Source organism: Trachypithecus francoisi, unplaced genomic scaffold (assembly GCF_009764315.1).
Source record: "Trachypithecus francoisi isolate TF-2019V2 unplaced genomic scaffold, Tfra_2.0 Lachesis_group20, whole genome shotgun sequence".
Lineage (NCBI taxonomy): Eukaryota > Metazoa > Chordata > Mammalia > Primates > Cercopithecidae > Trachypithecus > Trachypithecus francoisi.
In genome coordinates, this window is record NW_022681466.1 from 8,263,677 (window position 1) to 8,277,093 (window position 13,417).

At 57.3% G+C, this 13,417-nt stretch overlaps 1 protein-coding gene across 3 annotated transcripts in view; it reads left to right on the top strand.

The window, feature by feature from the left end:
- Positions 1-275: 275 nt before the first annotated feature.
- MGAT5B (alpha-1,6-mannosylglycoprotein 6-beta-N-acetylglucosaminyltransferase B) overlaps positions 276-13,417 on the top strand; it is an 82,901-nt gene continuing 69,759 nt past the window's right edge. For 2 of the 3 annotated variants that reach the window (XM_033182322.1, XM_033182323.1), the window contains exons 1-2: positions 276-961; positions 4,770-4,882. In XM_033182322.1, coding sequence (XP_033038213.1) covers positions 894-961; positions 4,770-4,882 — 181 coding nt within the window. In that variant the 5' untranslated portion in view covers positions 276-893. Of the gene's footprint in view, positions 962-4,668; positions 4,883-13,417 lie in introns of those variants that run through there. The other variant, XM_033182321.1, reaches the window with a different exon arrangement.

Below are 13,417 nucleotides of genomic sequence, written 5' to 3' on the forward strand. Positions count from 1 at the left end.
CACCTGGCGGAACAGAAGGGTCTCCGGTGGGTGCTCATCTCTTCTATGCTCTGCGGGAGCCAAAGCAGCTTTCGGCCCCCGGGGCTGGTGGCGCCCTGGGAAGTAGCTTGGCTCCGGGGAAGGAGCAGGGACCCCCGCCCGCCGGTCCCCAAAGCCGGTCCTCGGCGTCGCAGCCCCGCACGGCCCCTGGCAGGGCGCACAGCGGGGCTGCGGCCACGAGGTGGCGCCGGCGTGCCTTGGAAGCGCAGCGGCCGCTCCCGGGCCGCCCCAGCGCCGCTCGGCCGCCTCCTCCGAGGAACAATGCGGCGCCTCCGGGCGTAGCGCTGCGCGGGGCCGGACGCCGGACACCAGAGCGCGGGCGGCGGAGTGAGCGGGCGGGCTGCGGGCGCGGGTTGCCCTAGTCGAGAGCCATGGGCGCGGCGCGGCGCGGGGCCGAGGATCGGCGCGGCCCGGAGGCGCTGGGGTCCCGGGCACGGGCCCGGGGCCGCCTCTAGCCGGCACCGAGGGCGCGGGGCCGGGGATGAGGGCGCCCGCCGCGGGGAGCCCGTCTGCGCGCCGCGGCACCGTCCCGCCCAGCGAGCGAACCCGAGCAGGCAGACGCGCGGCCGGCGGTCTGGGGGCGAGCCGCCTCCCGGCCCCCAAAATGTGAAGCGGGGAGGGCGGAGACGCAGAGACGGCCCGGCCGGGCGTCCTCGCCGCCCTCCGGCAGCCGCGCCGCTCCCTCCGCTGCCCTCCCAGGCCCGAGCAGCGAGGCCACCGAGCCGCGCGCTCCCAGCTTCGCTCGGACGCTGCTTCGGCCCGCAGCGGGTTCGTGGCCCGGAAGCGGCGAGAACTGGGCCCAAGACGGTGCGTCCGGCCTCGCCCGCGGCTGCTGGCACCAACAACTTTGAACAATGATCACCGTCAACCCCGATGGGAAGATAATGGTCAGAAGATGCCTGGTCACCCTGAGACCGTTTCGGTAAAGTTCCCTCCTGGTTGGTCTTTTCCCCAGGGGGGCGCGGGATGGAAGTGGGCGAGGTCGGTTCCTGCGAGCGTGCAAGTCCGGGTGGCAGAAGGGGAGGTTCGCGCTTCAACCCCTGGTGATCACCAGTGGGGCTGGGCTGGGGAAACGGATGGGGTTGGGGTTCGGGGTGCGGGTGGGGAAGGGTGTGTTATTCGGGGACCTGTCCCGAGTTGGGCAGGGTTGGAGAGGACTCGGGGTGCAGAGGTAAGAATGGGGGCAGAAAACCCCCAGGTTGTGGTCGTGGGCCCAGAAAGTCGCCCCAGCCTGCCCGCCCCTTCCCAGCCCCTTGGGGTCCTTCCTCACCCCGCGGACGGTCCTACCCGGGCCTCAAAGTTAGTGTGCGGCGCCTGGGAGCTCCCCCTCCGGTCCCTCCCGTCCCCCCGTCTGCCCCTAGGTCGGCTACCCCCAACTCCTCCACCTGTGCCACCCTCTCCCCCGCCTTTGGTGGCACTGCTCTCCTCCCCACGGGGCTCGGGCCTGGCTCCGACGAGAGGGTCCCAAGATTAGACCGAGGACCCGCTCATCCCGGGATTCGCCCCCGATCGCAGGCGTCGGAGAGGCGGGGGCAGGGGCGGCGCTGCGGGGCTACGGGACGGCTGGAGCCGGGGCTGCGGCGGAGCGTGGCGGGTGGGTGGTGGTGAAGGTGACATGCTTCGGGCGGCCAGCACCTGGGGGCCCAGGCCAGGCAAGGCTGGGGCCGCACAGGACTCACTGGACCCAGCCAGGGGCCCCCAGGGCCCAGCGGTGCCGGGGCAGCCCCCTCTCCTCCCAGGCACCCGCGGAGCCGGCCCGCAGTTGGGTGGGGAGGGGGCGCTGCCTGGTGGACGCCCGGCGGGGCCCGAGTGTCACCCCCTGGGTAGCTGGTCAGCGAGGAAGCTAGGGGAGTGACAGCTCCGGCGCAGGGGCCGGACTCGGGAAGCGGCCACAGGTGGGCTCCGGGCGCGGGAGGGAGCCCGCGAAGGCGGAGCTGGCAGGGGCCCTGAACCCTTGCCCTCCAGGTCTCGGCCAGAGCCCCAGTCCCACCCGGCCCCACTGTGGTCTCCCTGCCGGCTCCAGACGGGGATGGGGGCGGGGAGACGGTGGCTCACCTGGCGCCCGCCTCCCAGCATACCGGGCCTGCCTGCTGGGCCGAGGAGGCAGCCCCAGGGGACTGCAGGGGTCAGGCTGGACCGCTGCGGTCCAGGGGCCGGGAGGCCCGGAGTGCTGGTGCAGGCCCTGGACGGTGATGGGGGCGTCGGGTGCCCATGGGAAGCAGGGCGGGAAGCGGGCGTCTCTGTAAAGGGCCTTGCTCCTCCAGGGAAGCCTTTGAATCCCTGAGCTGACTGGGAAGGCTGGAGGGTCCTCGCCCCTTCTCTTCCGACCCCATTCAGGTTGCGCCCTCCGGGCGGCTGGATGTTTCCTAGCGCGATTGGAAGCAGCCGCGGGACCCCAGTACCACGGACAGCGCTCGCGCCCGAGGGCTGCTTCCCTGTCTCGTCCTGCCCTGGTTTTTTTTCAGGCCCTTATCTGAAGGCAGGATTGGGGGTGGAGCTGCATGGGTCCCCAAAGTTGTGTAACTTCACCCCAGGGTCTCCCTGGGCTTCCCGGAGACCCGCAGCCATCAGCGAGTGCCTTCAGTTGAGGTGGGGGGCAGGCTCCAACCACAGCACCCCAGCTTGTTCATCCTCAAAGGCAGGCTGGGGTCCTGTTCTCTCTGGTTTTCCCAGGGCTGCTGGCAGAGTCTTTATTCCATAGGTGCCCCTGGAATGTTGCTTGAGTGGATACATGGATGGCTGAAACCATTTTAACTTGAGTCCACTCCAAATGCCCCCCAGCTGCCTTGGGGGACATTGAATCCCAGGATGGGGGGCTGGCAGAAGGAGATGCAGATGAGGTGTGTTGGGTGACTTCAGGTTTGGGGCTAAAGGGGGTAGACACTGTTCTCTTAGCACGGTTGTTGGACCCTGGCAGGCAGCCCAGGTCCCCAGCTCTAAGTACAACTCCCTCACTCCCCTAGCCTCTTCCCCAGGGACTAGAGACATGAGTGGGGGACGTCTGTCCTTGTCCTCAGATTGGGAGGACAAATAGCTGATTTCCCCTGGGATCTCCCGAGCGTGGAACAGCCTCTTTCCTGTGCCATGACTGTGGCTGTTGTCTCTAGAGCCTCCTGACTTCCTCCGAGGGACCCCAAGATCTGAGCCCCACCCCTAGGCTTGGTGGAATTCAGTGAGGTGTCCTGCACTGAGGGAAGTGTCCCTTGTGCGGTCTCGCCTACTAAATCATGTCTCCTGTCCTTCCTGTTGAGGGTGTGGTCTTTGAGTCTCTCCTTGGGGAAGCTCCCGAGCACCTCTCTGCTTTGGGGTTCTCCTCCTCTCTGCCCAAATCTCTAACAGCTTCCTTTAAATATGGGCTGGGAATTTTGTTGTGCCTTTTATTTTCTTCTGCAATTTTGTGTTTTCTTTAATGGACCAAATTTTAATTAAATAGTGCTCTGCCAGTTTCAAATAATGAAGATTAAAATGCATAAAGCAAGTCTTGCATAAAGACACAAACAAGTGTGGAACTTGAGGGTGGGGAGTGGAGGGGCAAAGCCCGGAGGTCTCTGGCATGACTTGTGGGGCTCCCTCCAGGGAGCCTGACTCCACACAAGAGAGAGTTCCTCACCCTAATCTGGGGTTGGTGGGAGGGCACCCCTCTCAGCTCTGCTGGTTCATCAAGTCCCCTGATAGGTTCAAGGTCCCAGAAAAACCCCAAGGCTGTGCTGGTGAGCTCAGCTCTCCTGTTTGGGGCCTAGGATTGATGAGGGAAGCAGCAGGACCCTGGGTCTGGACTTGAGGGAGGAAGGGTTCTGTGCCTTGTTCCCTGCTGTCCCCCTGGGGTTACCCCAGAGCCTGGCTCCTGGTGGATAATCAATAACTACGTGTTGAAGTCAGGAACAGGAGTCCTGTTCTGGCCAGCTCTCCCTCCCACCCAGTGTGACAGCACACACACCTATATTACATCCCTTGCACAGGTATGAGGACACCCTGGCCAGTCCATGGTGCAGGCTGATGACCCTGGGTGTGCCTGCCTAGGGGAGATGTGTGTTGGGGGGAGCCTGGACATGGGCCGTGTGACCCTGCCCTGGAGATCTTACCATCTAGTAGTGGAAGTGGTTGGGGGTGTTCAAACAAGCTCATGACTGCTGCAGCAACGCCTCTGCATACAGCACTGAAGGTGGCCTGAGTGACTGGTAGGGTCCAGGTGGGCTTTGTCTGGACCAATTCCTTGCCCTCTGGCTGGCCTCGGGCCCTGCTGTGTCCACCACTGGTTCTCAAACTTTAGCATGCAGTGGAATCTTCAGGAGACTTTGCTAAAACAGCTTGCTCGCTCCACCCCAGAGCCTCAGATTCAGTAATTTGGGGTCTGGGCCCAGCATTGGCATTTCTAAGGAGTCTCAGGTGATGCTGACTGCTGGTCTGGGGACCACACTTTGAGGACTGCAGCTGTTAATGAACCAGCTCTGCTTGGAGGCTAGAGCCCGCCCGCCTCATGCCTAAGTGTGCGTCATTCTGCCTTGTGGTTTTTCGTGTGGCTCGGGGCCAGCATCTTGTAGTCTAGCTCTCTTTATCCTGTAGTGGGGGAGCCCTCCTGGGCCTGGAGCTCAGCCCCCATCCTTTCATTCTCCCTTGCTTCCTTCACTTATGCACTCATTCTTAAAGCATTTGTGCATCCGGTACTTGGTGGAGCGCCGGAGCACGATGGCCCTTCCTGCCCTCCTGACCCGCCTCCTTCCTCTCCACAGACTTTTTGTCCTGGGCATCGGCTTCTTCACTCTCTGCTTCCTGATGACGTCTCTGGGAGGCCAGTTCTCGGCCCGGCGCCTGGGGGACTCGCCATTCACCATCCGCACAGAAGGTACCTTGGTGGGGCAAGGAAGTGTGAGATGAATGAGGGTGTTTGTGGGTCAAAGAGGAAGTGCCTCTGAGCCTAGCCCTGTACCTGGCTTTCTGGCCACCCTGTAGGTGGATGTGAGTGGAGGGGGCCTGGGCTTGCGCTGTGTGACCCTCCATGCACTTTGGCTCTGATCTGGCAGCGGTCATCAGGCTTTCTCTGGCCTGGATTCTCAGGCCAGGCTAGGCCTTTAAGCCAGGGTCTCCCAGGTCTCAGAAGAGCCAGGTCTCAGAAGAGGCTGCCAGTGTTGCTTCTTTAGTTGGGTGTCAGGGGTGAGAGGTCTCTGGATATTACACCTGAACCCTTGAGGCACACATATCCTTGTCTTTGGCCCAGGCTGTGGCCATGTGGGGACGGGTCTGGCCATAGGCTTAAATGTCTTATCTCTAAGCTCTTGGGACACAGGTCCCTCCCAGGCCCCATCACTCCTTGCCCACATGATATTTGCAAGGCAGTGGAATGGAGATCAGAGCATGGGCTTTGGAGGTCTGGCGGGTCTGGGCTTGCATCCTGGTCATCACCTACCAGCTGTGTGCTGTTGGCCGAGTCACCTGGCTTCCCTACAGAGAAGGACAGCAGTGACCTTCTGCAGAGGTTGGATTGAAGGGGCTCACACGTGAACATTACCCAGCATGGTTGGTGCCACATGGCACAAGAGTGACCAACTGGGAGCCCTCCTCCTGAAACTGGGCCCAGCCCCACCTCATCTCACCTAAGGAGGGGTGGGGGTCAGAACTGAGTCCTGCCCACTGTATCATGGGGGTTCTTTTGGTCACTGGTCAAAAGGAGGGACATGGGGTAGTAGGGAAACTGAGGCAAGTGGGTTTCTGGAACTGTTTGAAGGCTGGCTCTGTGAGTTTCCCCTGCTCCTCTGGGGAAGTCTCTCGTTGAGGTCTGCCTTCTTGAACTTGCAGGGCTTGGGTATCTGGCTCCCCTGTTCTCAGCGATGAATATTGTAGACATCCCAAGTTGAACAGGTTGTCATCTGGGTGGGTGCTGAGGGGCTCTTATTATGCCATCTGTCATCTCGTCATTAGATTCATTCCTCTGGTTTCACATGCACTTCTTTAAACTTGCAAAAGCTCTCAGAAGGAATCTCACACTTATTAGTCATTCAAGCCTGAGTGTAAGTTAATTTATCCCGTCTCTGACTCGCAGAGATTCCTCAGTCTCTGAGCCTCCAAATTTTCCTCTGGTAAATGGGGATGGTAATACCCATTTCCCAGGCTCATCACGAGGCTGTGCTAAGATAAAGCATGGGAAGGGGCCTCGGCAGCATCTGTCAAACAGCGAACACTCCATCAATACTTAATGGATGTGTCGAGTTGGAAACAGGGGCACTGCACCAAAGCGTGTTTATGGAAGAGGACCAAGGAGGTGCTGGAATGTCTATGTAGGAGAGGCTGAGGACTGAGGTGGGCAGGGGTGGGAGGAGGCAGTCGTGAAGGTGCACTGGAAGGGTGGCTTGAGGGAGGGCTGGTGGGAAAAGTGGTGCATGGGAAGTTGGAGTATAGACAGAGATTCATAAAGTACCTGGCTGCCACCCCTGGAAAGGGGGTGTGCCTATCTGGGTGGGCTGCTACAGAGGCCTTGAGGAAACTGAACCTCCAGAAAGGTCAGGGGTCTAAGAGGTGGGAATTAGGGGTCGGGGAGAGGAGGGGTTTTTGGCTGGGCTCTGGTTTTTATGCCTATCTCCCTAAGGGGGTTGGAGAGTCAAGGTAACTCACCTACCCCATGGCTCTTGCCCCATCTGGGCGGGATCAGGCTCAGTGGACTGGAGTACAAGGGGTGTGGGAGCCCTGCTGTGCTCCGTGCTGTGCAGTTTTGCTTGGGTATGGGAGTGGGAGTCCAACCCTAGCTGCAGGTCTGGGTCTAAAGATGGATGGAACCACATAGGGGAGAGCACTTGCCCAAGGTCATACAATTGGACTAGAGGTGTGTGTGCATATGTGTGTACATGTGCATGTGTGTGTGCATGTGCATGTGTGTGCATGTGCATGGGCTTAAACTTTTTAATGGGGTATAATATACACAAATGAACAATCCATGCAACTAACAACCCAGATCAAGGAACAGAACATGATCAGCCCCCAAGTGTTCCCATGCCACTTCACAGTCATTACTCACCCAAAGATAGTCATGACCTGACTTCTGATTGCATAGAAGAGTTCTGCCTGTTTTTTGGACTTCGTGAGCGTGGAATCGTTTTGGGAGTTGATATGGTTTGGCTGTGTCCCCACCCAAATCTCATCTTGAATTATAGTTCCCATAGTCTCCACTTCTTGTGGAGTGGACCCTGTGGGAGGTAATTGAATCATGGGGGTGGTTTACCTCCATGCTGTTCTTGTGATAGTGAGTGAGTTCTCACAAGATCTGATGGTTTTATAAGGGGCTTTTTCCCTTTTGCTTGGTACTTCCCCTTCCTGCTGCCATGTGAAGAAGGACATGTTTGCTTCCCCTTCCGCCATGATTGTAAGTTTCCTGAGGCCTCCCCAGCCATGCTGGACTCTGAGTCAATTAAACCTTTTTCCTCTATAAATTACCCAGTCTTGGCTATGTCTTTAGTAGCAACGTTGAGAATGAACTAATACAGGAGTAGTCTTTTTTGTGTGGCTTTTCTCTCAATAGTACATGTGTGAGACTCACTATCTTGTATGTGGTTGCATACATATCATGTATGTCACTTGCACTTTTGCACTTTTTTTTATTTTTATTTTTATTTTTTTGCTGTGTAGCCTTCCATTGTGTGAGTACAACACCATTTTTTTTTATATACTTTAAGTTCTAGGGTACATGTACACAATATGCAGGTTTGTTACATATGTATCCATGTGCCATGTTGGTGTGCTGCACCCATTAACTCGTCATTTACATTAGGTATATCTCCTAATGCTATCCCTCCCGCCTCCCCACAATAGGCCCCGGTGTGTGATGTTCCCCTTCCTGTGTCCAAGTGATCTCATTGTTCAATTCCCACCCATGAGTGAGAACATGCGTACACCACCATATTTTTATCCATCCGATCATTGGTGGGCATTTGGTTGTTTCCAGTTTTGGGCTTTTGCGAACAGTGCTGCTATGAATATTTCAGTGCACGTCTTTTGGTAAACACATGTAGGCATTTCTGTTGGGTATACCTAGGAGTGGAGATTCTACATGTTGTAACGTTGGTTCTCAGACCAAGTTTATCCAAGCCAGTCTTTTCACATTTCCCAGGCCTCAGAAGCTGAGTGCCTGGAATACAGAACTGAAGTCTGGGAGAAGGAGGAGAAAAAGGGGCCGCTGAGAACCCGGGAGAGCTGACCTGATTCACTTTAGATCCTGATTTGCAGTGTTCCCCGTGATTTCTTTCATACCCTTGGATCAAGCTAACTTGCTTGGGCAGACCCAAGGCAGGGACTCAGGCGGGGAAAGCAGTTTGCAATGTGGGTTTAACATCCTGATCCTGCAAGAGAAGCCCCTCAAACTACATCCCCACACAGTGCCTGGGGCAGCCCTGCCGAAAACCAAGGAGGTGCCAGCATTTCCACCTAGGAGATGCCTGAGGGAAGGATTAGGGCTTCAAGGGAGGTGCTTGGCAGATTGCTTGGCTGAATCAGGCCTGGGAAGGGATCTTAGAAGTTCTGGGCTAGGGTTGGGTTGTTGGATAATGCACATTTTGTTACGTAAAAGAAATCTGTGGAGTCTAGACAACCCCAGAGCAGAATCAGGAGAAGGAAACCCTCTAAGGCCCTGCTATTTAGAAAAAAAAAAAAAATATCATTGCATTGGTCACCAAAACAATCTGTGTACAAATGGGAAAAACCATCTCTCCTCCCCATCAAACCAGTGACAAGTGGCAGAAGTGACAGAAGTGGGGTCCCACATGGACTGTGGCTGCAAAGGGGGAGGGAGGAGAAGGCTTTTCTCGAAAAGAAGAGCAGGGCGTCATTCAGCCTCTTGTGGACTGTGGTCTATGTGCGGGGCCTCCAAATTCTCCTCTGTGCCTGTTTATACTTCATGATAAACTCTGCGTACTTTGGGGGATGAAATGTGACTGACATCTCTTTCTGTATTCTGCACACTCATCTGAAAGATTCGAGAGAGGAGGCTGCTTGGGGAATCATGACCCAGAGGAGATCTGACTTCATTCCCTCTTGCTGCATTTGGGCCAGGCCTGGACCCTGGGGAGGGCTTTCCGGCATTGCCCCCTCCCAGGCAGCTCTGCCCCACTTCCCACCCCAGGCCCTCTTCCTGTCTCCTGCCCTTCCAGCCCTTCTCTCCTAGGCCTCCTTCCCCATGTGGCTGCAGACAGGGCTGTGGGGCTGTTTCCTGCCCTCTGACTTGTCTTGAAGAAGTAGTGGTAGGAGTCTGGGCGTGGTGGCTCATGCTTGTAAGCCCAACACTTTGGGAGGCTGAGGCAGGTGGATCACCTGAGGTCAGGAGTTCGAGACCAGCCTGGCTAACATGGTGAAACCCGTTTCTACTAAAAATACAAAAATTAGCAGGCTGTGGTGGCACATGCTGTAATCCCAGCTCCTCAGGCGGCTGAGGCAGGAGAATTGCTTGAACCTGGGAGGAGGAGGCTGCAGTGAACCGAGATTGTGCCACTGCACTCCAGCCTACGTGACAGAGCAAGACTCCGTCTTGGGTTTAAAAAACAACAACAACAACAAAAAGTAGTGGTAGGAGGCTGTGTTTTGGGAGGGGTCTGTAGGTTGGAAGTCCATGGCACAGCTGCGTGTGTCTACTGCACCCTGCCAGACCTCCCAGGCCTCCTCCAGGAATTGAACCTGGGGAAGGCTCCCTGTCTCCGTGGATGGTTCTGGCTCTGGCCCTTGGTGCTAAGGGGCCCTGGGGCTCTTCTCTCAGGCTCAATGGATGGGGGGCCAGGGCCCGGAGGTCTGAGGGAGAGCCTGATGTGGCCTCCCACGGCCTGTCCTTGTCTTCTCTGCTGCCCGGAGCCCAGAGCGCCCATGGCCTCAGCTGGTTTCTGCGGTGAGCAAGTCCAGAGAGACAAACGTGCACATTTCTCCAGCTGCACAAACACCCAGTCACAGCTCCCTTTTCAGTGCCAGGGAGGTCTCTGCTTTCTGGAGAGATGGGGGCTCATTCAATTTCCAATGGCAAAGGGGGGATGGGGACAAGAAAAAGGGGATGAAGGAGGATGAGAGAGACAGAGAGAGACACAGAGCGTCTGGGGAGGGGATGGAGCCTCCGTGGGTAATAAACACACCCCGTCGGTAGATGAGAGGATCTATTTGTATCTCCCAGCGTCCCAGCTTTCCTTATTTATATGGAAATATGGAGGGAACATGTGCCTGTTCTGAGATGTATCACTGGGGCCTCACATTAAATATATTTCAATTTAGCTGACGCCAAGAGTGGTGAAGTGACTCGGGTGAAGCGATGTCAGCTGGCTCTGCTGACAGTCCCAGGGCCAGTGGTGGCTTTTAGGGGAGTGGGTCACTGGGGGAAGGTCGGCCTAACCTGCTTCCCTCCTGGGTACCCACCCCCTGCCTTGTCTTTGGGCATTTTTAGAGTAGAAAATGTGCCTGGTACCCCAAGGGCTCATTGGGAAGGGGCAGGGCTATCTCCCCAGGTCTCAGGGCTTTCTGGAGTTCCATGCCGTCTGCAGAAGATGGGAGCAGCTCCTGAGCCCCTGAAACTGGGGGGCGAGACTCTTGCTGCCTTGGTCCAGGTGGGGCTTGAAGAACTATAGATGGGGGATCTGGCTCTGTGGGCATGGTCATCGTGAAACCCAGGCTGCAATGACCCATGCCTCTGTATGCCCTCAGGGTTTTCGTTTGTTTGTTTGAGAGAGGGTCTCGCTCTGTGGCCCAGGCGGGAGTGCAGTGGTGCAATCACGTCTCACTGCAGCCTCAATTTCATGGCCTCCAGCAATCCTCCCACCTCAGCCCTGAAAGTAGCTGGGATTACAGGCACATGCCACCATGCCTGGCTAATCTTTGTATTTTTTATTGAAAAGGGATTTTGCCACGTTGCCCAGGCTGGTCTTGAACTCCCGAGCTCAAGCGATCCATCCACCTTGACCGCCCCAAGTGCTGAGATTATAGGCATGAGCCACTGCGCCTGGCCTGCTGCCAGCTTTTATAGGAGTGATTCTTTCTTTTCCCATTTCTCGAATCTCTGGAGGCAATTAGGGGAAGTCAGAAACGGAAGTCAGGGTGATAGAGACTCAGAGCTCAATGAGCCCAGCCCCCTCGTTTTACATGAGAGTGAACTGAGGCCAAGAGAAGGACGGTGACCTGCGCACCTGTCTGGTCCGTGGCAGAGCAGGCCTGGAGTCCAGGCTTCTGCCGCACCGCTCTTGACCAGGCCCATGCCACCATGCTGCTGCTGCAGCCTCTGCTTTGTCGACTCTCAGAGGCCCCTGCAGCTCTAGGCCAGACCTCATAGTTTTTGGCCCATCAACTGTTTTTCAGCCTGTGCAATGGGGCTGGGAGCGTGGGGTGTAGGTGGGGAGCTGTGACCGTGAGGTTAGTGGGAGGGGCTCAGGCGATGGGCAGGAGCAGAGGAAGCTTGGGGTGGGCTTGGAGAGTGGGACCGGTACAGCAGCAGACAGGGTGCCAGGCCTGAGGCACTCCAGGGAACACAGCATCACCCCAAAAGCCATGCTGTGGGCTCAGCACTAGCAGGGTGCTGCATCTGCAGGAGCGAGCTACTGACCAGGCTCTGTGGTCAGTCAGCCGAGTGCTCTGGCCACAGCACCGCTACGGCATCCCAGCTGTGGTCTGTTATTCCTTTTTTCGTCTTAGTCCTTTGGGGAAAGGATACTCCAGCCTGAGCTGTGAGCGACAGCCCACCAGGGCTGCCCAGTGAGGCCAGGCAGGCTGTGTACTGCACGACTCCATGATACCCTTCAAGTGGTCACAATACCAGTGGTGCCCCGTGGACTTGTGGAAAGCAGTGGCCAGGCAGGTCATCTGAGTCCTCCGGTTTTTTTAACTGAAATGATGGGAATCTCTTCATTTACTCTGTGCTACAAGCACTGGTTGCAAGCTCGGTATTGAATTTGGATGGTGGGCTTGGGCAGGCATCTCTGAAATGAGAGTGATCTGAAAAAGTAAACCATTGCCCCCACCTCTGGGAAGCTCAAAGAGAGAGCGAGCCATGTATATCCTGTTTTCATCCCACTACTATGGAGAAGGACTACTCCAGCCCAAGCTATGAGCGATGGCTCACCAGAGCTGCCCAGATTAACCGATTGAGTGTGTGAGTGCGTGGGGAGGGCCTGAGAGGCTGGAGGGACCTGAGTTAGTATCATTTTTTGCTAGTGTGAAATTGCCCGGTCCCAGCTGAGTTTTTGAAAATCCACTCTGTTTTCCGTAGAGGGACTTGTGGGGAGGTCCTTTGCTGCTTCAGCTCTTGGGGTGGGGAGGAAATATGCCCATTTTCTCCAATGCCCACCCCCATCCGTGAGCCTTCCTGGGCATCTCTGCCTCTCTCTCCTCCTTTTCTTCTGCCCCCCCACTTCCCCCCTGCTCCCATTCATGCCTATTCTTCAGAGCCAGGGGCCCTGTGTCTTTAAGGAAATTGCAGCTTCTCCTGTTTTGCAGCCCTAGCCTGGCTGGCATTTCCACGATGTGTGAATGGCCCCTCCCCAGCTCCTGTGGCCTCCCTTCTGACCTCAGGTGGGTTCACCTGGCAGGGGAGCCCCACCAGGGGGTGACTTATATCAGGGTGGGAACGCGGCAGCAGTGGCTGGGCCGGCCGGAGCCAGGGAAGAAGGACAGAAGCAAAGCAGAAATGTGACAGCAGCCCCGCTGATGCAGAGGCTGCCGGCTGCCCCTGCTCAGCCCACAGCCTCTAGTTCCTTCTCTCCTCTCCCTGCTCCGCCTCTTCTCAGTGGCCTCTCTTGTCACCTTCCTGGTGCTGTGATGTTGGTCTGCAGATGGGGCCTGTTATTCTTGCCTTGAAACGGGGATGCTGAAGCTCAGAGCCATTCAGTGACTGCCCCGGTCACACGGGGGTCAGCAGGCAGAGGCCCCAGGCCCCTTGCCCTCCCCAGGTGGGGTGACTGCAGTGTGCTCTACTTGGTCTCGGGGCTCCCTGGCAGGGCTGAGCTTGGGCGCCCTGGTGGTAACATTCTCGGCAATGCAGCTTTGCCCAGCCTCCCCAGCTTCCCCAGCTTCCCCGTCTCTCTTCCTCACTCTCCTGCCGAGGCTTCCATTAGCTCCCGTTTGAACTACTCACCCTCAAACCCTTGTCCCAGGCTCTGCTTCTGGGGAGCCCAACCCATGGCATCCTCCACTGGGCCCCTGGGCTGGCAGCCTGAGCGTCAAAGGTTCGCGTCCCCAGGTGACTTGGCTCCTTTTTGGAGAGTGATTTCAAGCCCAACCCATAGGGGTTTGGGAGGAGCTGAGTTGGGGATTTTAGTGCCTGGAGCCCAGCACCCTATGGACTGTGTGGAGGGGCAATGTGAAGCCTTCAGATTTAATTTAAAAGGAAGGCGAGAGCTCGCTCCTGCACACTGGCACGTGCAGCGCTAATGATCGG